The sequence below is a fragment of the Canis aureus genome, chromosome 14 (assembly GCF_053574225.1).
Source record: "Canis aureus isolate CA01 chromosome 14, VMU_Caureus_v.1.0, whole genome shotgun sequence".
Lineage (NCBI taxonomy): Eukaryota > Metazoa > Chordata > Mammalia > Carnivora > Canidae > Canis > Canis aureus.
The window spans coordinates 37,767,814-37,795,658 of record NC_135624.1 but is presented as its reverse complement, the minus strand read 5'-3'; the positions used below and the strand labels follow the sequence as shown (position 1 = coordinate 37,795,658).

The window sequence follows — 27,845 nt, the reverse complement described above, 5'->3', positions numbered from 1 at the left end:
CACCCACCCCGCAAGAATAGCTGTGGGATTAAAATTATCCCCATGCTTTTCCCTTCTTTGTACGACAGTTGCTTGATTTACCTGATTTGGGTTGAGGGAGGAGAGCCACTTGATCTATTTCTGTGCGTGTTTTCCACACTCAGATCATGTCCTGGTGGTTGGTTGGACATCATTTGAGAGGAGGGAAACCTAGATCTGCTGTGGGAGGTTTCCCGTCCGGGACTATGTAGAAACTTCCAGAACTATTCCTCCTGTCCCTGGGTCTCCGCAGGAGCCGCGTTTTCCTTGACTGGCACTCACCCCTCCCTGAAGCGCAGAGGCGAGGCGAGCGTAGAAGGACTCCTGAACCAGCTCGTCCTGGAGCACCTGCAGCTGGCTCCTCTGCAGTGGGGTGAGTACCGCCCAGCACCTCTGGGTGAACACGCGGCGTTTCTGCGCGGGTATCTTTTCCCGCGGCTGAGGTCGTGCCAGCCAGCTGGCCGTGGCAGGTCAAGCCATGGAAGTCACAGGGCCTGAGCTTGGCCCTCCAGGCGTGTCCCGGCAGCACACACTTGTGAAAGGGTCAGCGCCCTCAGCATCCGCACACATGGCAACGGGTGTCGAGACCCCTCTAGTCCCAGCTGCTGCGACACTTGGCCTTGTCCACGCGGGCGCGTCTTCAGTCTGTGTGTGGTTGAGTGGTGGAAGGGATTCACATGCTACCCTCTTGCTCTTACTCCTCCCTGGATGAGCTTTGACAGCTTTTCACAGGGTTGGTACGGAAGAGAGCGTCTTTGGTAAGCACCGTAACTCGTCTGCAACCCATGAGCGTTCACCATGATTTAGCACCTCAAGCAGTGCACCTGCGTGTTTGCTTCCAGCAGCTTCTATCCTGGGCTGTGCCTTCCTGATAGCAGCCCGACATATTTTGTTGAGGAACAAACGGAATGTGTTTTTGTTGACGTGGGAGGCTTTATTATTTTCTGGAAATGATTTCATTATCTATTCTAGGTCAGAAGCTAGCAATCAGCGAGATATATGTGTGTGTATATATATATAACCCCAGGTATCATCGTAAATTAGTATCAGTCTTTTGCCCAGTTAATTAAAGTGTGAACTCCCCTTTCACATGCTAGAAACACCTGGGAGTTGTTCCAGGAGCAGGGGGCCTTCCCGTTGGCTTTCCCTGGCTCACCATCAGCCTGTGAGGCCCCCTGTACTGCGGGGGGACCTGCCCCTCTGCCGGACCCCCTGCTCCCACAGATGAAGGCTGGGGGAGGCCTGTGAGCAGCCGGTGTGGCAGCAGCCAGTGGACCACATGTTACATCAGGTGGCTCCTTCCATGCATCCAGCCTGAGGAGGAGGGGGACGCATTTCCACAGAGAATCAGGGTGTGCACCTGTGGTAGCTTCTCTTGGCCCCCAGACCATTTTCTAGGTTGGAGGGTCCTATCTCTTGGTTACCTGGGCACAGCCAGCTCCTTCCACCAGATGTGGGCAGCTGAGCAAGTCAGACACCCAGAGCCTCCCGCCTCTAGGGCTGGAACAGGCCCCAGGGGACCCGTCCTGTGAAACAAAATGAAATAAAACTTGTGTTAACGTATCCTGTCCCTCAAAAGAATTTCCCCGAGGCCCGAACAGCCACACTGCAGCCACACCCTGTGGTGGGCCCTAGAGGGTCCAGGCTCCTTCCAGAGCCCAGCAGGAGTCCCTGAGTCCACACTGGAGTCCTTACAGGCTTCTTTCCTCTTCTGCTTGTTAGCAGCGTTTGGGTCTGCTGCCCTGCACACGTCATGTGCATACCAGAATGTTGGTAGATAACAGGTGTTAACAGTACCACCCCAGAGAAGATGCTTTTGAAAAAATAATCCTAGGGCCTGGGAGGCATTTGTGCCCGGAAGCCTTGCTGGCAGGACAGGAGCTGCTTCCCTGCAGCTCCCCCAGCAGGGCAGCTGGGCGCCCTACCTGTGGTGTCCAGGGTGTCCGGCCGTGCTGAGGTCCTGCGCTCGCAGGATCCACACCCCCCAGAAACCACGCACAATGTTTTCCCGGTCAGATTGTCATAATTTGCTTGCTACCATATCTGGCTGTTTCCAGTGAACATCTTTATGAACAGATTTTTGTTTGATTTTCTGACCAATTTTCTGGTTTTGTAGTTACTGAGTCAAAAGACATGAATGTTAGACTCTTGAGCCGTTGGGTCAAAGGAATATGTGACTGTTGATGGCGACATGGACATTGTGGGAACAAGGATTTCTGAGGTCACTTTCCCTCCCGTACTGTGAGCGCGATTCCCGTGTGGTGGCCCATGAGAGCTGGTGGGCAGTTTTGCCTGCTTCCCCAGCCCCCTGTGAGCCCCATCCTTGGCCTTAGGACATGCCAGTGCCCACCTCCTGTCATGTGAGCTGTGGGTCCGACATGTCGGGGCCTCAGCCCCTCACACCACCCAGGGCCCAGGCTCTGTGGCGTTGGCTGTGCCCCGCCATGATTGGCCTCTCCTGACTATTCTCACGGGGTCCCTGACCTGAGGGCGTTCAGGTTTTACTGTGCAGGCTGCCAAGCTGGGCCCTCACCTACCTGAGCACTTACAGGTGCTTCTTGAGCTGCTGGACATTGGCCCACGTGGCCCTGGCTGACCGATTTCTTTCTCCAACGAGAATGGGCTTGGGTGGGCAACTCAACAAGATAACAGCTATTATTTAACCGTTTTGCACGTGTGTGTCACATGGCGGGCGAGGTGCGAGGATGTCACAGCGTCACTTCAACAGCCTTGCACACCAAGTGTGCCCTTCTCCAGGTGAGGACGCTGCGGCTCGGCCGGGTCAGGGGTCTTGTCCAGCAGTGCCCAGCCAAGTGGTGCCTGGTCCAGGGTCAGGGCCAGGTGTCCCCACACTGGGATCGTGGCCGTTCCACTAGATCACGTGATCAAAGTTTTCTATTCTTGCTGTGGAAAGCTAGGGAAAAATCAGAAAAGTTGGACTGAGAAAAATCGCCCTTTACTCACCCCCAAAACAACCTCTATTTCATTGGATTTTTGTGTCTTTCTAAGCCTTTTTGGAGTCCTCAAATTTAAATTTTGTTTATAGAGATGATCATACCGTATTTGTACTTTTGTGTCCCTTTTTTATTTGCCTGACAAAACACCAGTGCCTCCCATGTTACAAACGTATCTTATGCTCGTGCGCTGTTACAATTTCATCAAGTGGACCTGAGGCAACTTAGCACTTGCTCGGTTGCTGTTCCGAGATGTTCATCGCTCTGTAAATCACACGCACCACCCTGCACGGTGAGCTTTTTTGTGTTGTGGGGTCATGCTGTCTGCAAGGATTCTCTGAAGTTGCTACTATTTTTGTGGTAGAGCGCAAACATGTCTGTGTTGGCTGTGTGATGGGGTGGCATCACCTGGGGGACAGGCCTGCTGCTGGCACCAGCTGCTGAGCGTCCTGGTCCTGGCTCTGCTGCTTCCTCGTGGAGTGATGTCCTCAGGCAGGTGGACGAGCTGGAGATGCCGAGGGCTCCAAGTGCTCAGTGAAGGCGTGAAGAGATGCCTGCATCCTGGCATCTCAGGGGCCAGTGGGGGGGCCCCTGGAGTTGCTGTGTGCCCGTTGGTCACGGAGAGGAGGAAGCTGAGATTCTGGGGTGCATCCAAAGGCAAGGCAGGATGGGGCAGGTCAGAGCTGTGGCAGGGCCTGGGACAGGACCCCACATTGGCATGGTTGGGCTGCAGCTTCCCAGAGGCCTCTCCTCTCCGTCTGGAACCTGTCCTGTGAACTGTGTGGGGCTGCGCCTCCAGGTTGTAGAGCCCCGCGTGCTCCCCGACTGTCTGTCCGTTCCACCGGTACCGGTTGTGGTGACTAACGAGGCTGAGCTAATTTGGGTGTCCCGCAGCCGTGCCCCCTTCTACCTCCCTCGGCTGGTGCCACCTTCCGTAGCTTCCCAGGTGCCTCGAGGATGGCCTTGTGCCTTCACAGACTGCCAGGGAATGCAGATTACATGTTGGCTCCATTACGTGGTGGAGGTTTTCACTGCGCATCCTCCAAATCCTCATCAACCGAGCCCCACCGCGTGCTCCGGCCCCGAGCCGTGGCATGCAGGCAGCTTGCGCACGCGTGAGACTAACAGGTCTAGGAAGCAGCGGGCACATGAGACCCGTGTGGGGACACCTGCCGCCCTGCCTCAGGGAGCATCTCGCCCTCATGCCTGGGGAGCACGACACGGTGTCCACCCTGCGCAGGTCTGGGCGGTCATCACATTCAGGGGTTTCTGTTACCCTAGGTTGCACAGAGAATGCGGGTTCTTGGGTTGCCTGTTCGTTCAGTAGGTTCCTGCTGCTGACCGTCCGCTCTGTAGCAGGCACCGCTCCAGGTGCCGGGGACCCGCGTGTAAGTTCAGCTCCATCCCTGCCCTCGAGACACTCCCAGTCTGATGGGGGAGGGGGACCCAGGGCTGTTACTGACCGTCCACGCACAGCCCGCTGTGTGCCGGGTGGGGGCCTGTGCGGGTGTCCTGGGAGCAGAGGCAAGAGGCAGCCCGGGAACCCGCCCCCTGCCCCTAGCTTGTTACAAAGGAGCCAGCTGTGCACTTGGGGACAAGGCACAGGATCCCCTGCAGACCCGTCACACCTGGGAGCTGACCCCTGCCTTCTGGCACCTGCTGCGTTCAGCCCATTTGGGAGTCTGGATCTGGGGGCCAGAGGGCCAGGCTGTCTTTGCCTTGAGGGTGGGCTGCCTCCCGGGGACCCTCCCAGGGTGTCCTTCCGTCAAACTGTGTCACGTGGAGGCCTCGTGTGGTCTTGTTTCTGACCTGAGATTCGTGTGGATCGGCTGCCGTAAGTCACCAGGTGCAGTCGCCTGCCAGACACCTTGGTTCCAGCCAACCGTCCGCACTTGGCCATGCGTGGCCTTCCTGGAGGCTGAGCCTGCCCCCGCCCCCCGCCTGTTCCCCAGGTAACTTAGCGGCACGGGGCTGTGGATTTCTCCAGACATCTGCTCCCGGGTGGGAGTGTTAGCCTGTGGCCCGCTGACAAGGCGGCCTTGCTGGGCTGACCAGGTGGCTTTGGTAAGCTAGAGAGGCTGGCAGGCGGGGGGCGAGGAGCCGACCCTGGCACCCAGTGATGGCCAGGGGCCGCTATGCCTGAGGCCCAGCTTGGGACCCAAGGAGCCATCTCACTGACCCTTTGGCACCTTTGCCAAATACAAATATGTAAATATATAAAGAACAGAAAAACAGAAAAAAATTGTAAAAGATATAAAACTAGTTATATTGTTTTTGAAGAAAAGAGGTAATAAAAAAAAAAAAAAAAAAAAAAAAACCCGTATACAAAGCCAAAGCCCCAGGCCACTCTCCATCCCCTCCTTGGGTATGACCCCATGGACTTAGCGGGTCCCTTGCTGTCCTGTCACTGGAGGCTGGTGGCCCTGCCAGCGGGGCCAGCTCTGTGCCCTGCTGCTCCTCGTGCTCTGTCCTCACGGCCAGCACCTGGAGACCCCCGAGTCTGTGTCTGCGAGGGATGGAACGTGCAGAGCCTCGGCTGCACACAGCTCGCTGGGCCTTCCTGTGTCCGGCTCTGGAGCCCGTGCCTGCGCTTCCGTGAGACCCTGTCACCCTCTCCCCAGCTCGCCCCCTCCGCCCCAGTCTTCTCCTTGCCTTACACACCCTAGTTTTAAAGTAATGTTTGGAGCGCTACTTGTCATGACTTTCCCCGAAGAGTAACTGTATTTGTGGGTGCTTCCTGCAGCGAGTCAGGAGCTGTGTCCAGTCACTTTCTGTGTCACTTTTCTCCATAATCACCCCCTGAAATAGGCATTCTACTACATCTTATGGAGGAAACCAGTGAATTAAAGAGGATATACTTTGTCTCCAAATTTGCTATCTCTGCATCTGATCTGCTCCCTGAGGTCCAAGGTCCACACTCTGGCTGACTTCGGTTCTTCCCTTCATCCCCTGTGCTTCCTGCCCTCACCCCCTCCTAGCAGGTGGCTACTGAGCCCCTCCCAGGTGCCCGTCTCCCAGGTGCCGTCTGGGCTATGCTCGGGGTGGGGGGGGACACTCCCACATGCCCAGCTCTTGCTCCCCCTCACCTTCAGCTGCCTGCCACTTTCTTTGAGAGACACCTTCTTTTTGGAGGGGATTTCTTTTTTCTTTTTCTTTTTCTTTTTCTTTTTCTTTTTTTTCTTTTTCTTTTCCTTTTCCTTTTCCTTTTCCTTTTCCTTTTCCTTTCTTTTCTTTTCTTTCTTCTTTCATTAGTGTTCATTTTGCCAACATACAGAATAACACCCAGTGCTCATCCCGTCAAGTGCCCCCCTCAGTGCCCGTCTCCCAGTCACCCCCACCCCCGCCCACCTCCCCTTCCACCACCCTAGTTCATTTCCCAGAGTTAGGAGTCTTTCATATTCTGTATCCCTTTCTGATATTTCCCACTAATTTTTTCTCCTTTCCCCTTTATTCCCTTTCACTAATTTTTATATTCCCCAAATGAATGAGACCATATAATGTTTGTCCTTCTCCGATTGACTTACTTCACTCAGCATCATATCCTCCAGTTCCATCCACATCGAAGCAAATGGCAGGTATTTGTCATTTCTAATGGCTGAGTAATATTCCATTGTATACATAGACCACATCTTCTTTATCCATTCATCTTTCGATGGACACTGAGGCTCCTCCCACAGTGTGGCTATTGTGGACATTGCTGCTAGAAATATCGGGGTGCAGGTGTCCCGGCGTTTCACTGCATCTGTATCTTTGGGGTAAATCCCCAGCAGTGCAATTGCTGGGTCGTAGGGCAGGTCTATTTTTAACTCTTTGAGGAACCTCCACACAGTTTTCCAGAGTGGCTGCACCAGTTCACATTCTGGAGGGGATTTTCTGCCGTAGGATTTGTCCTGGGGGGCGGAGAGTGGCACATGGGGCCACCCCTCCCACCTCTTGACTCTGAACCTGGGAAATAAAGGTTCATGTCTCTGTGGTGCGGTGAGCTGCTGTCCTCCCCAGTGCCCTCTGGCTCCTTGGGCCAGGACAGGCCATCCAGCAGGAGATGAGAGACGTGGTCTCCGTGCTTGCACCACACCCCTGCTCCACAGGTGCTAAGAGGGTGGGTGTGTGGGCAGCTTTCGAGCTCTAAGAAGACGCAAAGGAAAGAGTCTGAGATCTGCAGGGTGGCAGGTACCAGGTTTCCAGTCCCTGGTTGGCACGGAGCTTATGAGAGCCCCCTGCCCACCAGAAGTGGGCTGGGCACCCTGGTCATGACAGCCTGAGCCACCAAGCCAAGAAATGTCCCGGCTCTCAAACTCATACCGCCTATTGACACAACGACCTTGTGACGGGCCTCTGCCGGTGTCAAATGTGCCTCATGTCACACGGGCCCCACAACAACTCTGAGAGATTGGGAAAACCACCCTTGTTTTATAGATAGGAAGCTTGAAAATCAGAGCGATCGTGTCCCCATCACCAGCACTTGGGTGGCAGAGTAAGCAATGATCCCAGGCCTGACCCAGTGAGGGTCCCTCTGTCTGCACCCCCGCCTCAAAGGGAGAGACCCTGATCAGAAGCCGACCGCTTGCCCCCCCCCCCCCCCCCCCCGCCACCGCCATAACCTGGGCGAGGCCGTGCATCCGTGTGTGCTCGGCTTCCTTTGCAAAGAAACCTGCACAAACAAGCCTCAGAATTCAAGAGGTGCACAAAGCTGTGTGCGAAGTCTCCTTCCTACCGCTGTCCTCCCCCGGAGCCACCCCATCCCCCTGCCCACACTCCGCAGGCACCCGCGGTGGCTTTGTCCTCAGTGGGAGCATGTGAGAGCTTCCTGCTGCTTGTCTCTCTCGCTTAGGGACGCGTCTCGGGCATCGCTCCCCAGCAGCACGCGCGGGGCCTCCGTGCTCTTACTGCCGTCGGATGCGTTGTCCTTCACTTACCCGCCTCTGGCTGACCCTCAGGTGGTTTCTGATCCTTTGCTCTGATAAACGTTGTCGGAACAAGTAAGGGTGCCAGTCCCCATGGGAGTGAGGCGCACTGGAAGACGCTTACTTTAAAGTTAGCAAGTTCTTTAAAAATATCCTCTGTTCCTGTGTCGTGCTTAGAAAGACTTCCCTCGCCTGGATTATATAGATCTTTTAAATTCTCACACTTCCATGGGCTCACCCATTTTAACATTTAGGTCTTTTATTTATGTGGCACGCATCCAGCCTTTTCCCAGAAAACTATTTATTTGTCTCCAAGTCATTTAATAATAACCTTTCTCTGCTAATAAGTGAGGTCATTTTTCTCATATGTTCAGGAAAATTTTTGGACTCACTTCTATTCATTGTCTTGTCCACCCATGAGCCAGGACCGCCCTCGTAACTATTACGGGTTTGTAGTATATTTTAAAATTTGCTTGGGTATTTGCTTCACTCATTTTCTTTTCTTTCTCTTTTGTTTACTTAAAATTATGGTTAGATATTCATAGATTTTCCATCTTGACATTTTTAAGGGTATAGTCCAGTTGAATTAACTGCATTCATATTGTCCCCCAGCAGACCTCTACTTTTTCATCTTGCAAAATCAAAACTCTGTGCCCATGGGACAGCTTTCATATTTTTATATAACTTCAGAAAGAGCTCATTTTGTTTTTAAATTTCTAACTATTTAACTGTCTCTTCTCGAACCGTGGTCATTTCCCCACTTCTGTTTCCTTAATATAATTTTGCTTTCTCTTCCTTTTCTTGATTCAGCTGGCTAATAGATGATCTGCTCTCTTTGTCAGTTCTTGTCCCTTCTCTTCTCTCTGATTGTGTCCCCATCTTCTTTCTGCTTTACTGGAGCTCACTGTGTTAGTTTGTCCTTACTGGTTGAACTGGATATTTAATCCATTTATTTAAAATTTCCTGTTACTGCTATCATTATTTTAAGGCTATGAATTTTCCTATAATTACTGCATTTCCTGTGTTCTGATATTTAACATTTTCATGTTTGTTACTTTTTAGGCACTTGCAATTTTAGTTTGTTTCATCTTTATCCCAAGAGTTGCTTAAAACCTACATGTTTTGTTTTGTTTCCTGGATTTGTTCTGACTTTCTAATGTAATGGCATTGTAATCAGTTTAGTGATATTTCCACCTCTGGGAATTCACTGGGGTTTCTTTTGCTTTTTTGTGAAGGCATATTCCTTGTTTTAGGCAGATTGAGTTGCAAAATACATCATTTAACCTCTCCTCATCAGTTACATTGCTTAGGTCCCTGGGACCCTCACTTACTTGACCCACTGCAGACTTAGACATGTGAATTACACCTGCTGCTGCTGTGGGTCCTCCTCAGCCTGAGTGGACTCCTGTCCATTGACGTGGTGGCCCTGTGTCCTGTAGTACATGCAGCACAAGTGTGGATGTTCCTTGGTGCATAGATGTCCTCCTTGTTCTCATTCTGCTGAGCCCACTGTCACTTGAGTTGCTCTTCTCTGTCTCCTTCAGTGTTTGTTGCCTCGTCTAACACTGTAACTTTCATCCCTGCTTGCTTTTTGTTTGGCTGATATGCCTTTGTTTATCATTTTACTTTAAACATTTGAGATTTCCTTTTTTTTTTTTTTTTCATGTGGTTCTCTTAGATGAATCATGGAGTTGAATTATGGTTTGCGAGCCAACTTTAAAGAGTTTTTCATTAATAGGTGAGTGTAGGCCATTTACATTCCTCGATATGGCACGTGTGTTGGTCTTTACTGTTTATTCTGTTACATGTTTTGTTTTTATAGTCTTTTGACTTTTGTGGTATTTTCTTGATTTTGTTTTCTGTGATCATTTTATTTTTCTGTCTCTTTCTTCCTAAAATCTCCAACTTCTCTTGTCTGACCTCCCCACCCTCACCACCTTTTAAGGCCTTGCCTGATGTAATCTTCTTCACAGGCCTTACAATTCTCTGAAAGCTCATTGTATATACAGATTATTTTCCTTGTGTGTGTTTCCATCCCTGCTAGGGTATAAGCTCCATGGAGGAAGGATATGTTTATTCTTCACTGTATTCTCAGCACCTAGATCTGTCACCAGAACATTTAGTGCCTGCTGAGTAAATATTCGCTGAAGGCATGAATGAGGTAGTCTTCACAGTGTATCTCTGAAGTAGGAGAGAGGAAGTGGAAAGCATGTGCAAAGCCATTCATTGTGTGAGTGGCAACTCAAAGACTGGAACACAGTTCCCATGATCTTGAAATTTGTGTCTCTCCCATCACCCCACACTTCCCTGGATCACATAATGAGCTCGTGGCCTACAGGTGGATTCCAGGCCTAGCTCTGCTGACTTCTCACCAGATACTCCCCTGCACCAGGATATTCCTTCCTGTAGAAGAAAAAAGGAGGAGGTAATTTTGTGATTGTGCACGGACTTATAGAAAAGTTGCAAGGACAGGAGTGAGAATCTTTTTTCTGCACTGTTTTAAAGCAGGTACCTGGACCAATGCACTGTCACCCCCGGATTTTTTAATGCCTATTTCTCACAAACAAGGGCATTCTGGTTTACACCCTCAGCATGCCACCCAAATCAGGAAATTAGCATTGGTACTACCTACCATTGAGTACTGACAACCCGCTCGAGTTATGCTAGTTGTCCTACCAGTGTCCTTTGTACTTTGAGGGTCTGCATCTGGTTTGGAATCACTGGTTGCCCTGAGTTCTTCCACGTCTTTAGTTTCCCTTGGTCTGGAATAATTCCTCAGTCTTCCTTGGACTTTGATTACTTGGTGATCTCAGATATTTCTAACCGGCTTGCTCTAGGGTGGCCCGCAGTTTGGGTTTATGTGGTGTGCCCTTGCGACAGGATTCAGTAGATGTGTCTTTGGCAGGAATGTCACAGTGATGCCTGCCTTCCCCATGTCTCAGGGCGGCTCATGATTCCATTGTCCTCTTGCCAATGATGGTCATTGTGATTGTTTGACAAAGGTAGTGTCTGCCTGCCTTTTCTATGAAGTTCCTTTTTTTCTCTTGGTAATCAGTAAGTATTTCAGGGGAAGGTGCCTTGAAACTGTAAATATCCAATTCCTCGACAAACTTTACTTTGTTCGTTTATTTATATGGATCCATCATTCCCTGTTTTATTCAATGGGCTCAAATATGTGACTGTCATTATTTGTTCTGATGCTCAAACTGTTCCAGACTCGCCCAGTGGGAGCCCCTCAGGCTGACTTCATGCCTCATGATATGCCTCCATCAGTGTTGGAGCACGTGGTTGCTTCCTGGCACAAACATTCCAGATTCATCTCGAACTATAGCCCTGACACCATCATTTCTCCAAGCTGTGTCATTTCCTTCAGTGAGGATGGGCATTTAGAAGCAAAGATGCAGATGGGAGTGATGGCCAGCCCTCTTGATTGCTACCCCATGGCCTTCTCAGAAGACAGAGCCAGGAAACATACACATGCATGTGATTGTAAATACGCACACACACTTGCTTGCTCACTATCCCTGCCAGTGCTGGTAGCCACAGGATTACCTGCCCAACACCATGAGGCTTGTCCCATTTCCTCGCTTGTACGTCACTTCCTCGGCCTGAAGGAACTGGTTCTTGTTGCCTCCCATAGCCCGTCTCCCACACACCCCAGCCCAGCCACTCCCGGGATCTCAGCCTGTCATCCAAGGGGGCCTGCCCCACAGATGCCTCCTCTCCAGCTTGTGCTCCAGGCCCTGGCGGGGCTGCCCTCCGTGAGGACACCGTCTTCCCCCTGCTTGCACTCTGGCATCCTGCGTGGGGTGGCTCTATTGCGCAGATGCCCTCAACACCCAACCGGTCTGCCACCGACCCCTCCCACACCCTCAGAACTGGACTTGTCCAGGAAGGTCGGAGAGGGGTCTGCCCCACAGCTACCCGTGACACCAGGCCAGGCCCGGGCCTCTGGTGTTCCCTTTCTACCAGGTGAGATCTGCTTGTCCTTCCGGGCCCAGGTGAGCTGTGAGCTCTTCTCCAGCTCCACACGGCCCCCACCCCTGGGGCTCTTCTGATGCCTGCAGGAGTGTCTGTTCCTGTCGCAGGCTGTCTGGGAACTGACAGGTGACGTCCATGGTAGGTCCATGTCCGCCTGTTCCTTACCTAACACAGAGTGGGCACAGAGCAAATGCTTGCTGAACGACTGGTAAAGCATAGCCTTCAACAAGTACTTGTTGAGTGAGCGAGTGAGAAACAGTCCGTGTCCTGGAGGAGTTTACAGGCTGCTGGGGAGAAAGGCTGTGTTCCCGGAGAAATACCTGTCTTCACGGGGGAAGGGCTCCCTGGTCATCTGCAAAGGGGCCTACAGCTCTGGGCCCTGATGGCAGCCTTCTGCCTGCCTCGGGAGGACAGCTCCTGTCCTCCTGCCACCGGATCACAGGGAAATCAAGAGATCCGACTGTGCTGGTTTGAGCTGGGGCTAATTAGTACAGCTGTAAACCAAGCCTAGGTCTCTGGGTTCTTACTTCCAGAATCCCACAGGAGTTTCCAGGCAGACCTCACATCTGTGTTTCCCACAGCCTTATGCTGCCCTCTTGGACCTTATTTTCAGCATCCCAGGATGCTGGCGTCTGCCCGCATGTCACTAGCTCATGAATACAAAGTGCTACTGGGGTGAACAGCTATTGGCATCAGTCCCTTTCGACGCCAACAGATGGGACAGGCCCCTGGGGCAGGTGGTAAATGACCTGCCCTGACCCAGGTCAGAGGCTGCAAGTGTTGGTTATACTGACTTGGCAGCCAAGACCCTTGCCATCTGCTGAGATTCTTCCTCCAGAACCAGACCCTCGGGGCAGGATCTTTCCAGTGAGGCAGCTCCCAGAGGGTGCAGGTGCTCGCAGCTCTGCAGGGCTCACTGGCTCTCCCTCTGCCTCCCGCCCTGCACACACCTGCCGGTCTGTGGGTAGAGTGTTCCTCCTCGGAGGGGTGGGACCGGGGGGCGGGGTCACCGACTGGGAAGTCACGGAGCTGGGTCATGATCAGTGTCTGTCTCCAGCCAACCACCGGGCGTGGGCTCTGTGGCATTGCCCTCGGTGTTTGCTGCACCTTTAACAGGATCGTGAATTTCAGGATTGCTGTCATGCTAAACCCAGGAGGGGGACATTTTGGTCTTTCTCTCATCTTCCATTGTTTCTTACAAGACAAACTTTTAACCCCTGGTGCTTCCAATATGGAAGGACACTTTCTCTGGATTCTGCAGGCTTCCCATGCCCCCGATTGCAGGGCTTATAGGAGAAAATACATATTCTTGCTGGAGCCTAAGCATCTTTGAACGGGGTGTCTGGATGTGGAGCAGCCAGGACTTACTGTTCCAGTTGGTGAGGTTTGGCCACCTTGGATGCCTCGTCCAAGGACAGCACGGGAGAGGTCCTTGGGCACCTGCTGGGTGAATGGTTCTGTGGACACACTGGGGCGCTAAGGGCTCCTGGTAGAGGAGCTCTCTCAGGAGAGGGAGGAGTCCACTGACCAAGCTTCTTGGCTCTCCAGACTGCAGGGAGCCCTGGGAGCCATCTCCTTGCTCAGCCCCAGGCAGGGAGACTGACCACAGCCGGCTCCTCCTGGCCTGTGGCTCCAGCGCCCCCACCACTATGTCCGCCTCCCTGTGGCCTCAGGGCTCCAGGCCCGGCTCTGTGACCTCAGCAACTGCCTTGATTTAAGACCAGGAGATGGCTGTGAGAATCAATAGCCAACCGGTCATAACGTATTTATTTAATATCTGCTTTTCTCTTGTGGCCCTGTGGGGCATCTCTTAGGGGAATAAGGCTTGTCCTGAAGTACTTCAAGTGTCAGGCCCCGTATGCCCCATCCAGAGGGGCTGTGCCTGGACTGGTGGGTCACTCAAGGTGGGGGTGGCATTTGGGCTCCCACCGGCAGGTGATGCGATCCCCAAGGCCCCTGATGTTTGAGTCCTGGCTGGGCAGCACAGGGCTTTCTGGCGGTCCTGGGCAAAGCAGAGTCGCTGTTGCCCCTGGTCTGGATCCTGTCTGCAGCCTGCCCTGGGGAGGACGTGGCCTGCTGACCAGCCCTCCCAGGCCCCTCCCAGGCTCCTCAGTCGCATCTGTATTTTTAGCTGCAGCTTTCAAACCAAGGCTGCTGATGAGACAGGGAGTCCAGGATGAGCATGGTGGTGGTTGGGGTCCCCTGCCTTCCCTACGTTGACCAGTGTGCTCCCTCAGCCTTTTGCAGAGGTCAGAGCACCTTCTCCAGGTGTGGAAATAGAGGGCACATTCAGAACAGTCTGCTGCCTGGATGCCCGAGGGAGCAGGCACCTTGCCTGCCGTCCTTCCCTCACAGAAGCGGAGTCCCCCCAGGGCCGGGCACCTTACAGCCCAGCAGGCTATGCTCAGAGTCTAGAAGCCACAGTGGACTTCACCTGCAGAGGAAGGGGAACCTCCTGCCCGGGGGCCACGTTCTCTCGGTGTGGGAGGTGCTCCTCCTGGGCACTGGCCCTCCCTAGAGACACACATTTCCCACTTCGGCAGGCAGAGTAGCTCACATTTGGTAACTTGCCCCAAATCCAACGCCATGATGTAAACTGGATCTGGGTCATCTTCCCCGAATCACTCCACACGGCACTGCCGATCAGCTGGGGGAGGTAGTGGGCTGGGCTCCCTCGTGGTGGGGTGGCCACCGCCTCTGAGCTGTCCTCCGGCCCCCTCTACGGCTGAGCAGGTGGAGGGCCAGGTGGCCTGACGGCCTCCCTGCAGTTGGTGTCACTCACGGGCACTGGTGTCTGAGCCGCCCCCACCCAGCTGAGAGCCATCAGCGGCAGGAAAGACACAGGTCTGGGTGTGGAAGCTGTGCTTTCCAGACCTCAGTGACCTTGGGTCAGTACTCCTGTTCTGAGGCTCTTTCCCTCGTCCCACAGCCAGAGTGCTGTCCAGGGAGATGCTTAGGGCCCAGAACTCTTGTGGGATCCAGTGTGAGCAGGACCTCAAGGTCACCTCACCTCCTGCATGTCCCACTCGGCTCCTGTGCTGGTGGGACTGGAGCCAGTCTGCTTCCTTCTGGTCTGCCCCTCTTCCCAGGCCTCCATCAGGCAGGGCTGGGGTGTTGGCCTTGCTGTGGTTTCCCCTCCTTCTTTGTCTCACCCGCATTGTTCAGAATGTGCTAAACATGCACAGAGCACATGCTTAGGGGAAAATGTTTGAAATTAAGCAGTTTAATTTCTTAGGAAGGGAAAAAGGTCTGGAAGCAAATGTGGGTCAGCTTGGGCTGTAGTACTAAGAGGTTTGGGGGAAAAGAGCCCCTTCCCATTTGAGAACCTGAGAAGGCAGCAATCCCTAACGAGGCGCTGGCCTCCGGGCCACTTTGAAGCCAGACCTTGAGCAGTCAAGCCAACTTCAAAGACTCAGCCTCCTGACCTTTCTCGGGCAGCTCCTGACAACATCCTTCTCCCCAAGGCCCTTTGCTGGGGATTCGTCCCTGGACCATTGATCCAGCCCAATAGCTGGAAAAAAACAGCCGCATAACCTTCGTGCTCAGGGACGTCAGTTATATTAGAGCACGAGCTCCTGTGCTTGAAACAAGTTCAGCACATCTCGCTCGATGCTGGAACTGTGTAGCTCCTGAAGGGGCAGAGAAAGGCAGGCATCGGCCTGTCTCCCCAAATCACAGCAGACCAGAGGGAGCGCAGCCTTGGGGGCCAAGTGCCTGGCTTCTTCTCCCCATGGAACCTTTTCACTCCATGAGTGGGGGTTGGTGGTTGCACCTGCAGAACCCACTCCCTGAATCTGCAGCTGGACCACAGTCCCGACGCACGTGAGGCTGGGGAGGATGGAAAAGGCGCATCCGTGGACAGAAGTGCCTGGTGACACTGCTGCTCCCCACAAACGGAGACGCGCTGCAGCAGGACGGTGGTGATGAGTTATCTTATGTGGAGGACGCCTGAGAATCTAATGATAAACCCACATGCAAACAAAGTTCTGCGTCCCCTTTTCCAGGGAGTTGGCCACTTCCCACAAGTGTTGCACCCCGGGTCGCCCCGAAGGCCACTGGTTCTCGATGAAGAACCTGCTTCAGAAGGGGGTGAGAGCAAAGCACGTCACCACGAGGTGGCCGCGGGCCGGACAGCTATGTAGACGAGACCACCTCCGCTCTGTCACGAAGGGAGCCCAGGGCTCAGAGCTGTTAACGCTTCTGATACAAGAGAGCTCGGTGCTCGTCGAAGGAGGAATTTCGCGGACAAGAGAGAGTGAGCAGAGCGCTAGAAGTTTATTAAGCAGAGATACAGAGAAAGCTCTCAGGAGTGAGGGGGTCTCTACAGGGTTGCCACTGAGGGCTTTTAGGGTTTCCTTTTATAGGAAACTGACCAGGGGGGATCCCTGGGTGGTGCAGCGGTTTAGCGCCTGCCTTTGGCCCAGGGCGCGATCCTAGAGACCCAGGATCGAATCCCACGTCGGGCTCCCAGGGCATGGAGCCTGCTTCTCCCTCTGCCTATGTCTCTGCCTCTCTCTCACTCACTGTGTGACTATCATAAATAAATAAATAAAAATTAAAAAAAAAAAAAAAAAAGAAACTGACCAGGGAACTTGGTAAATTTCGTGCCAGTATCAGGGTCACTGTTTAGAACAAACATGATGGACTTGTAACTACCCCGATCACCAACCAGAGGCATTTGCAAATACCCTGAGCCCCAGCAAGGTGCCCCCTTCTTTCTGGTTAACATCTCCTCTGTAACATTTCTCTACATCCGGGGCTTCTGTGAGCCTAGTCAGGGAGCCCACGGCCTTGAGATTCATGTGCCCTCTTGGTTTGAGCAGGGACTACTGATGACACCTTAATGACCTATTTCTTTGTGGTCTGGTGAGTTTCTGTGATTACTGAGTAGCCATTAAAGGGGGGGGGGACCCCCTAACATCTTGGAGCTAGGGAGTCAGGTTTATTTTCCTATTTTTACCATCTTATCTCTGTTTTCTTGGGAAGGGGAGGAGCCTGAGTCTGGGGCCTTTCCCTTATCTTCCCCTGCCTAGCTCCATCTGCCCCTAACTGTTCCTACGTCACTTCTGCTCTGAATCCCACAGGACTCAAGGCACATGCACGCCCCTCTGGTCAAGGATGGGCGCTCATGGAAAGCAGCTCTCCTCGCTGTATGTGTGGCTTCAAGGAAGTACAGAGGTGCAGCCGTGGGAAGGTGCCAACAGCCCGGCCCTGCCCGCCTGCACGGTGGCTGCTCTGCTGGGAGCCACGTGGTTCCTGGGACCCACAGGCCACTCTGTGTTGCAGGCTTGTCAAGAAGCCGCTGCGTTCAGGTGGCCGAGGTGGGGTGCAGGCCCCCCAGCAAGAACGCGTGGCTCTTCTGCCTTCCGTGCAGGGAGCTCGTTCATTTAGCACTTGCTTCCCGAGCACATGCCATGAGCCCAGCTCTGGGCCAGATATGGGGTGCAAGGAGGTGGGCTGGGAGAAACGCTGGAGGCAGTGTAGCTGGTGTGATGGAAAGAGCTCGGTGGGTCTGGGCCTCAGCGCTTAGCGCCCTCCTGGCTTATTGGATGGCCATGAGCATGTCGCCAGGATCGTTAAAGCCTCCCTGTGCTTGGGGCCGGGGACACAGTGGCACCTAGGAGAGGCTCGGGCCTGTCTCTAGGCAGCTGACCATCTCATGGAGAGGCGCAGCTCCTTCCAGTTGGCCTTGGTGTGAGGAGGCTCTGCTAACCTAGTGGTGGTAACACAGACGAGTGAGTGCAGGCCTCGTCTTGGAGCCGAGGAGCAGACCTGCGCGCAGCTGGCGTTGAGCAGGTGGGTGGACTCTGGTTCCCAGGACAGAGCTTGGTCCCCATGTAGGGGAGCAAGGCAGTCATGGGCCATAGGTGTGGGTGGGGCCCCCCTGGAGAACAGGCCATGCTGCTGGGGGGTGCCGGAGGTAGAAGGGGGCTAGAAATGTGGCGAGTGGTCATGAGAGCAGGAGGAAGTCGAGGGCTGAGGGCAGAGGCATCTCGGTCACCACTCGCTGCAGAGACATGGTGACAAGCCCTCGTGGTCTGCAGTGATACCCAGTCCCCTCCTCTCCCTGCCCCTTCAGCGCGTGTTGTGCGCCCCAGGCCCATCCCAGCCGAGATTCTGGAGCTCCCGCTCACTCGTCCCACCTCCGCCCTCCCCGAGAGACCAGCCTCCTTCCTCTCTGGGTGGCACTTACTCATCTGCGTGTGTCATTCTCTGTGATCTTCCTGAGGCCTGAATCCATCCGTTATTTGGCTTCCCAGCCCCTTGTGGCACCTTGCGTGAGCCTTCGACATGTACTGGCCCAGGGTCCGACCTGGGATCGGTGCTTCTGGACGTAACAGGCAGCCTGAGTGAGGGGAAGGAGCCCCGGGGTCTCCTGGACCATCAGTACACTCACAGGCGATTGGAGCTCAGAGGTCATCATGATACTTGACATAAAGGAATGGCAGGGCCGGGAGGGCAGGCAGGAGGGATTGCTCGCATCGGACCTTCTGTTCTAGATCCAGTATTCTGTATGGGACACCTTGGTTTGTTTGGCCAAGTTTTGTTAAAAATCCGTTTGAGCTTTTGAGAAACCACAGGAAGAACATCACATCCTGCATTTTATCATGGCCTTGTGTCCCCCACTGTACGTGGGGCTCCTCTGTGGACGAACCTGGGGGCAGCCGACTCACTGTGTGGAGGCGTGTGTGTGTGTGTGTGGCGGGGGGGAGAACCAGAGACCCCGGCGTGCCCTGCTCGGGAGTGACATTCAGCTCCAGTGGGAGCTGGGCACCCCGTGATGGTCGCATTAGGTCACATTAGGACCGTGGTCGCTATTGTCCTTACACAGGTAGTTTTCTTCAGCTTGTTCTCAACTTGAGAAAACTGGGGGTTTTTCTCTAGAAAACCAGATCAACTTGGTTAATACAGCCATGGACAGCTTGGGAGAGTCTTCCGTTGAGCTGTTCGTGCAGCGAGCCGGTGTTCGGTGCTGCCGTGTGTCCCAGGGGCTGGGCTGGGCTCCGTCCCAGAGGCACGGAGATAGAGTGTATGTCCTCGACAGCTCACGTCCACCTGGCCGGCTGCGTGGGGACGGAGCTGGCATCAGTGCCCGCTCTACACGCTCAAGGACGAGAGCCGCGAGCAGTGTCCCCGGTCGGTCATTCCCTTCCAGACACCAAACCCGCCATGCTGTCCTTAACGAGGAGCATTAATTTCCCTGCTTTCTGAAGCTGTGGCATGTCATCACCCACACACCTTTTTCCATTTCTGGAAGCATGAACTTTATTATGCAGAGATTCAGCTTTGCTTAGTAAGCACCAGAGAGCCCTGCGTTAACTAAATGTCCGTGGGTCATCAGGACAGCGAGCAGTATCGATTGCTGCTTCTAAAAGTGGAAACAGGATGGGCTTTGATGATCGATGGTCGAGGAAGGCGCGGTGTGAGGATGGACCCACAGGCTGAGGACCGGCTCTCAGGAAGCCATCTGGTTCCACTGGGGGCAACTCTGTTCTAGCCGCTTCCTGAACTTTTGGGTGGCCAGGTGTTGGGGGGTAGGCAGGGGGACATGAGGGAGCTCCAGCCCTGGAGAAGCCGGTCCATCGGCTCGGCCTAGGCATCCCTGGTTGGTGTTGTAAATTGGGAGGCTCCCAGTGCCTGGTCTGGGGCTGAGCAGGGAGGTGTTCACGGAAGAAGCAGCATGTGAGAAAGGGCTAGAATTGGGGGTAGGCTCTCAGCATGGAGAAACAGGGAAGAGTCCTAGGGAGACAGGAGGCTTCCAGGGCTGCAAGGGGGCCGGCGCAGGCAGTGTGTCGAAGGGGTGACAAGGCGGGGGGTGAGGGTGGTGGGCGGTGTGCCCGCATTAGCAGATGGGGTTTCAGCTCTGCTCACCAGCCCTGGCCTGGACAAAAGTACCGGAGCTTCTAGAATGTTCAGTGCATCATCCATCCTTTGGCATCCAGGCCCCTCCTGGTGTGGTTGTGTCACAGGTGACGGTCACGGCAGCTGGGCTCCCCTGCACATCCCTCCCCGCCCCCTCCCTGTGCAGCCACTTTTTGCAGTGCCTTCCCAGCTGCCCACTGCGTATAAACATCTGACGAAAGAGCTCAGAGAAAATGTAAATCAGTTGCAAAGTACATTACGAATCTTGGCGAGGATGCAGAATTTCTTGATGTGGGTGAAAACCATACGGGAGAGCAGGAGAGCTGCCGTTGGACCCCCCCCTCCCCCCCGCCCCAATCCAGGGCGAAGGAGGGCCGTGGGCCAGGGCCTGAGAAGGCTGGGGGGCTCCAGGAGGCAGCTGAGACCCAGGGAGGGCTGCGGGAAGGCGGCCTGCTGCCCCCGGCGGTCCGTGTCCGGGTGTCGGCAGCAGAGCGGCCACGGCCGGTCCTGCTCACACCTGCTTGGAAAAGACGTGGAGAGAGTGATCCTAACTCGACTGTGGGCTCTGTTAAGGAATCGGTACCTGAGGTGAACGTAACCTGAGTTTTATTAACTAACTCACCCTCAAGTAAACTTGTTTTCATCATTTTTTTTTTTTCATTTCACTTTCAAAGCAAGGCCCCAGTCACACCTTATTTCCACGATGCGCTGTGACTGTTTGGTCCCATTTGCATGTGGATTTACTGAAAAGTTGAGCAGTTCTGAGATGGTGAGGCTCCTCCTTGGGACAGCTGTCTGTTCAGCGGCCGGCTGAGGACGGTTGAGAGGCAGGGCCCCACGGGGCAGGTCCCTCGGCCCCTTCGCCCCTTCACTTGGGCTGGCTGTGTACCCCCCCCCGCCCCCCAGGCTCTGCAGCAGCAGCTAATGAGCAGCCCGTGGCACCCACGGTTTTCCTGACAGGGAAGGGGCTTCATCTCTGGCTGGGAGGAAGCAGAGGGCCAAAGGGACCCCGTGTCCCACTCCTGACTCTCGGGGGGCAGGGCATGGCGCCCCCATTGCCACCCTGGCTGGTGTGTCACTGAGCATGGCCGATGTGCAGGACGCTGGGCCTGCGCTGGCAGGCGTGTTGGGGCGCCTGCTGTCCCCCCTGCTCCCCACGTGGGCCTCAGTCTCCTCGGCTGTGGAGTGGAGGTCAAATGGGGGCCGTCTCTTAGAGCTGCCGGCAGGCTGTCCTGTGAGGCCGTGTCAAGCTCCGTCTGAGCACGGGGCAGTGGTATTATACCCGCCTTCTAACCACCTGCCCACTTCAGATCCCCATGGGCTCCCGTTGTCCTTGGAGCGCAGGCACACTAATGGGGCCTACGGGGCCAGGCCCAGTCACCCCTGCTGGCCTCTGGCCTCTCCTCCTGCCACACTGACCTACACGCAGCTCCCAGAAACCCAGGACGCTCCCACCCCAGTGCCTTTGCACCTGCCCTTCCTGCTGCCTGGACTGCTGCACGCACCGTCCTGGCGCCCCATCCATCTGAGCCACCCCTGCCGCACTCCACGGCCTCTCAGCTGGCTTTGTGCCACACTCTGTTGCCGTTTCCTCCTGCACACCACAAGTGCCCCTGGCGGGCACAGCATCAGGTTCCTCAAGGCACCCAGAGAGCATCTGGATGGGCAGTGAGCACATGAGGGCACAGAGGACTCTGGGGACGAGGGTGCAGGGAGGCCCAGGTGGCCGATGAAGCGAGCACGGGAATGGCTGGGTGAGTGCGTGCTCTCCCCCCACCTGGTTTTGCCGGCACTTTCTCTTCACCTCTAACCCTGCCCCCAGGCCTTCTCTGGCAGGCACCAGGTTTTGACAGAAGAAAAAATTAATTCTGAAAGCAAGCCTGTCATATTTGCAAATGGAGACGGTACCCGATGCAGTCATTGCAGCTGCTCCTGAGGAGACGAACCCCTAAGTCCCTCTGCCAGCCCTCCCCACCCCAGGCTGGCCACGCTGCTGAGGACCACACTGCAGGCGGCCTCGGAGGGCGGAGGGCGGGTGCGCTCATTTCCCTGTGCCCTGGGCTCACGGGCCGGGACCCCTGAGGTCCATCTGGCAGAGGAGCAGAGGTGGCTTCAGGACGCAGCCCCGAGAGGGGTGGCCCTGGTCCTGAGAACGTTTCAGGTGGAGGGGCTGATGATTAGAAAAGGCATCTGGACTTTAGGCCTTTTTGCACCCAGCTGGGGTCTCCCAGCTTGGTCCTGGGTCTGCATCGCTGCCTGGGGTCTGCACCCTACTCCCCACAGACCTGCTCCCCAAATGCCCACACCCCTGCCGTGCCAAGGCTGGGGTGGGAGGGCCACCGCGGTTACTGAGGTGCACTACGTCCTTCCTGCTGTCCCCACGGCCTCCTCTCAGGGAGGCGCAGAACGGCGTCCACGTTACCCAGCAGTTCCTTGTGTGTCCACCAAGCAGCCCGCCTCCCGAGGTCTGATGCCACCTGCTTGCAGACAGGGTGGCTCCGTGTCACCTCGGGAACTGTCGGTTTTCCCTGCGTATAAACCACCTGTCACATGCCTCCCATCCCCGGCTGGCCTCAGGGCACCAGAGTCAGGCTCCCTCCCGGGGAGGACAGTGCTCATTCCCCAGCAGCTCTTGGGTGCCCTCGCCCTGATGGCCCTGATGGCGCTTCTCATTGCTGCCCCCGTGGAGGGCTCAGGTGCGAGGCTGGCTGCATGCTGGTCACCCAAAGAGTAAACACGGGGATTCCTGGGACCCCTTGCCTCTAAGGGTTCTTAGCATGTCAGGCACGTCAGGGGCCTCAGAACCTGCATGTTTGCTGAGTACCCAGCACAGCTGTTCTGAGGAGCCAAGTTATGCTGTTCGTTGTCCGGGATCCCACGTGGACCGCAGCTCGGTGACACCATTGCCATCTGAACCTGAGGCTCCAGGTCCTGGAATCAGAATCTCTGGGCCTATTTTATTTATTTATTTATCTCTGGATCTGTGGGCCAGCTCCCAGTTACAGGGTAACCAGGTAGGCCTGATCGTCCTGCAGGCATGTTTGTGGAGGAGGCAAGTCTCCTGCCTCTCCGAGACTTGAACAAATAGTAGTTTAATGATTGACACGTCTACCTCAGGAGCACCGTGCCAGCTGCAGGGGAGGATGATTAATCACTCAGCGGCAGGAGCCAGGGAGCCCGTGCAGAGGCCGGGCCCCGCCAGCCTGGCTTCCAGCTGGCAAGGGGGGTGGCCGGGCTGGAGTAACTTTGTGGACAGGAGGTGGGGGGCAGTGTGCTTCCTAGCACTGGCCTGGGTGCCCACTGGGCACCCCATTTGCTTAGCTCCTTCGAGAACCCACCAGTGCCAGTGAGTCTCCCGAGAGAGTCAACCAGAAGGGAGAAAGGATCGGAGTTGAGAGCAGTGCTTATTACGGTTCCCGGTGTGCCTATGCTGAGCACTCTGTTGAGGTGGCTGCTGCCATCATTGTGACTCTCGCCGTCCCCTGAGCCCACGGAAGCTAAATTCCTTCCCCACAGCCACACCGCCAGGGAGCAGAGGGCCAGACTTGAGTCTGGGGGACTGGATAGGCTTCCCTTTATCGGGGACCCTGGGTTAAGTGCCCCCGTGATCGTCCCTCACCCCCACCCCCACCCCAGGTGCAGACGAGGGTGCTCAGGCGGAGTGGGACCCCAGCCCAGGCCTGGCTCCCACCTGAGCTAAAAGCATTGTCAATGGTGGCATGTGTGATCTGAGGCCCCAGGGACCCAAGCCGGCCCCGTCAGTTCTGACTCAGAGAGAACGAGGCGATTTCAGTTCCTGATGTCCCACAGTCGTGGAGGGAGCGCAGAAAGTCTCCCAAGTGTCCAAGCACAGTGAGCCCTCGAAACCCTCCCAGGTGCCGACGCGTGGCGAGGGGGTGGGGAGTGTTCTACCTCAGGACAGTCCTTTCCTGGTGCTGTGGTTTTATTCAGCTGACCCTCGCAGTGAGAATCACAACAAACCTGCCGTGTTCCACTCTGTGTTCTCAGCCTTCCCCAGGGGTGCTCCTGACCCCCTCTCCGGGGTCCTGACCAGCACAGACCCAGAAGGAAATAGTCACAGCCTTGGGGGGCAACCTGCCCCGTTTCCAGGAGCTTAGGAGTAAGTCAGGCCCTTGGGGAGGTCAGTGCTTAGAGACCCGTTGGTTCCTTCATTCAGCAGGCTCGCAGTGAGTCGCTGCCTGCGTTCGTCCTGCTGGTAACTCGGGATGAGCTGGATCTATCCTTTCTTCCCAGCCTCTGCTAGCTGTGGGGCCGACAGACTCCCAGTCACTGATTCGGTGCCCCGTGGTGGATGAGGTGGAGGGAAGCACAGAGGTACGTTCTCTAGCTCTTTCCAAAACAGATATTCGGAAGGTGCCTCCGAGTGACTGCGCAGATCTCGGGACCTCCGCCTGCCCCTCACCCCATGAGGACCCAGGCTGGCTGTTGAGGTTGCCAGGAAGGAGGCGGCCCGCACAGCCATGCTCTTGCCCGCGATGGCCTCACTGGCAGGTGCCGGGTTTGGGGCAGGCCGGCCAGCACTCGAGGGAGGAGCTTCTACGTGTGACGGGACAGGAGCAGGTTAATGCCAGGCCTTGTCACTTAAAGAACGTTTCACAGGAGGCCCAGATCCAGAACCAGGAAAGAAGATGCAGAGCGTGGTCTTGAACTAAGCAGTTTACCCATCGCTCAGAAGTTGGGAGCGGGTGAGGAGTTCTCTGTCCACGCCTTTGTTCTCAGCCCCCTCTCCCCACGGTCCATCCGTATTTTAGAAAATTGTGCCCCAGACTGTTCAGTGGAGGACGACGGATCCATTTTCTCATCTTGTTTGCTCAAAACCACGTATCTGGAAGCCCACAGAAACTGGTGTAACCTCACGGCGCTGAGAGCGTGCTGGCCCGAGAGGGGGCGGGGGACCTGTGATGTTTCTCCGAGTTTGTGCTGCTCGGTGGATGGTAAACATGTGGTTTCCAGTGGGCTGTTTGAAATATTGAAAATCATTAGCATGAATACCATCAGTGCTTTTAGGAGCCTCGGGTGGGAGCCATCGGCGCGATTCCACTCTGTCGTCTTATGCATTTGGAAACTGCCCACGAGGACGGAGTTCATGAGTGTCAGGACCGGAGTCAGGGAACTGACGCCAAGTGAGCGTTCCCCCCATACCCAGCAGCGTGTGAGGGGTTCACAGTCCAGTGGGGGGATCAAGCAGGAGCAGCTGCATTTCTGAGCCGGTGCTGAAAACTGAGGTGGGCACGTCCAGGGCTATGAGTGCCGGCAAGGACAGGGGTCCCAGCTCAGAGACGAGGTGCTCTCCTTATGGCAGAGCGTCCCAGGACATCTGTGGAATGCGTGCTCGTTAACCTAAACCAGTGTCCTCTCTCCACCGCCCTGTTGTGCACGGACGGAGCCCACCCCAGTTCCTCGGGGTAGCTGGACTCTGCAGCCTCGTGACTTTGGAAATCTCTTCCTGATGGCCGCTGAGTCTTCTCCAGAGTATTAACAAGAAAATGACTTTATCCAGCTCCTACATACGCTCTAACGTCATTAAGTACCTCCAGTAAGCCCACGGGCCCCCTAACCCTTACCGGTGGATTTCCCCGTTGAAGGTTTATATTTGGTTTCCGGCACCCTCCAAGCTTCCCAGGCTGCGTGCCCGTGTCTGTGAAGCTGCTCCTGCTGTGCTGCTTCTGGACGACCAGCAGTGCTGCATGCCCAGAGCCTGAGGCCTCCCAACGAGCATCCCGGGTACCCTGCCTCCCAGGACACTACACTTCCAGGAGCCCCCCCCCACACCGTTTATCAGCCACCCTCACGCTGTTCCGCAGTCGAGATGGGGAAGCAGCTGGTAGCATTTGGGGTCAGTGTTTCTACTTTCTGAGCTGCTTTGGGCCTGAGCTGCTGAGTTCTTATTGAAAGGGTGGGAAGAGTGTGAGCTTTCGAATCACACTGACTTAGATTTGAATCAGGTCAAGTCCAAGTAACACATAGTATTCTCTGACCCTGGTACGATGTTCTTCTCGCTCCATGCTACCTTTTTTGTGCCTCTCTTTAGATCGTAGGGTATTGTTGTATAGAAGTTCCTCTACTTGGATGCTTGGGTGGCTCAGTGGTTGAGTGTCTGCCTTCGGCTCAGGTCGTGACCCTGGGGTCCCGGGATCGAGTCCCACATTGGGCTCCCTGCAGGAGCTGCTTCTCCCTCTGCCTGGGTCTCTGCCTGTCTCTCCGTGTCTCTCATGAATAAAAAAAAAAAAAAGCTTTAAAATTAAAACAAGTTACTTCTTTTTTTTTTAAGATTTATTTATTCAGAGAGAGCACGAGAGTGGCAGAGACACAGGCAGAGGGAGAAGCAGGCATCATACAGAGAGCCTGATGTGGGACTTGATCCAGGGTCTCCAGGATCACACCCCGGGCTGCAGGCGGCGCTAAACCGCTGCGCCACCAGGGCTGCCCTAAAATTAAAACAAAAAGAAGTTTCTCTACTAACCTACACGGTAGGCTCTGACAGTCTGTTCACTAGCCTTTCCATCTGAACGTCTAAAAGGAGCACCACCTACATGACCCTAACCTCATCCACTCATCGGGGCCGAAGCTGCTAGGCATGTTCTTGTTGAAAGGCACTAACTAAAGTGAGAGCCTGTGGATGGGGGGGGAGCCTCTGTAGTTGGTTTTCACATGATGGTACCCCCTTCAGACCAAGATTTCCTTTCAGGCCAGGGGATGTCGCCTTCATGTTGGTGCTGCGGCGTCTGGACTGGTCCTTGGCATGCGGCAGAGCTTCCAGAGTCATTGTTGGTGCGGTGGACAGAAGGGTGGGTAGATGGGCAGGTGGTTGGATGGGTGGACACGTAGTTAGGTGAGCAGATGGATGAAGAGTTAAGTGGGCAGTCGGATGAGTGAGGAGGATGAGTGGAATGCGTGACCCATGAACGGGCAGATGGTTGTACGTGTGTGTGGGCGGATCGGTGGTTCGGTTGTCCAGCTCGTTGACTTACAAAAAAGTATTCTTTGTGGGGCTTAAAGCCCGTCAAGTGGCAAATTATAGGGCTCAGCTTTTACAGATGTTTTGAGACACATATTAGAGTCTCTCATTCTTTGACAGTTTGGTGACTTTGTTGTCACACGACACCTCATTTCTCACTAGGGCAAGAGCATTGCTGGGTCCCAGTGGCAGGAGAGCCACTGGGAGCTCCTACTCCCGAAGGTGCCGCTGCTCTGGGCCACGTGGGAAGAGCTCTGGCCTGGGGCCAGGAGCCCCAGGGCCAGTCTTTACTCTGTGGCCGCTCCTCGTGAGGCCTGCCCACTCTGCAGAAGTGAGCATTCCCTGGAGTCATGCCCGTAAAATATCACCCATGATGGACACGTAGTGAACACTCAGAAATTCTAGTTTCTCATGCGTCTTCCCCATGTGCAAAGTGTCCCGGGGAGATAGCAGATGCCAGAGCACTTTGACAACAGTCCAGGCCCTGGGGGTTCAGGGCCCCAACATCTGGGCGGAGGTGCAGGGCTGGGTGCCGGGCTGGGCTCAGGTCTGACTGGGGAGCTGATATGGGAACCAGGAAGTAGAGCCAGAAACTGTGGGGTAAGAGCGCAGGCCCTCAGACCACAGGTGACCCTCTGTCCCCAGGGTCGGGGTCATCGGTGCTGAGCCAGGGTTCACGCTCAGTGAGGCGCTCCAGCAGCCCTGGCCCTTGGCTCAGACCCAGAGGGGCCTGATAAGGTGACCCAGAAGGTCCTCCACCCCCTGGCGGAGCCAGCAGGCGAGACCGCCTCTCCAGGTGGCCGGACGGCTCAGGGAAGCAGAGGGCAAGGAGCACCCAGCATGGTTCCTAGTGGGGAATGTGCTCAAAATCGTTCACCCCGTGGTGATGTTACCATGCCCACCTTCACTGTCGTACGTCACGTTATGAGGTATCACGCTGTATGCTATGGTATGTAACCAAGAATACGTTGTGTGTTTAGTATGGTAAATAAGTGCGTTTGTATTATAAGAGTATAACATTACCGTGTAGTCCCTTGTGATCATTAAGAAATTCTTCATGAGGAGCATCACGAAGATGCAGAACGAGAGAAGAGGGGGAGTGAGGAGAGCCAACGGCTAGTTTCTGTTTCTTCCTGGCTCCCTCTC

At 55.1% G+C, this 27,845-nt stretch overlaps 1 protein-coding gene across 7 annotated transcripts in view; it reads left to right on the top strand.

Annotated features, from left to right (window-relative positions):
- TRAPPC9 (trafficking protein particle complex subunit 9) overlaps positions 1 to 27,845 on the top strand; it is a 547,275-nt gene that overhangs the window by 438,871 nt on the left and 80,559 nt on the right. For 5 of the 7 annotated variants that reach the window (XM_077847376.1, XM_077847380.1, XM_077847375.1 and 2 more), the window contains one exon: positions 291 to 391. In XM_077847376.1, coding sequence (XP_077703502.1) covers positions 291 to 391 — 101 coding nt within the window. Of the gene's footprint in view, positions 1 to 290; positions 392 to 15,861; positions 15,942 to 23,974; positions 24,052 to 27,845 lie in introns of those variants that run through there. The other 2 variants (XM_077847379.1, XM_077847378.1) reach the window with 2 other exon arrangements.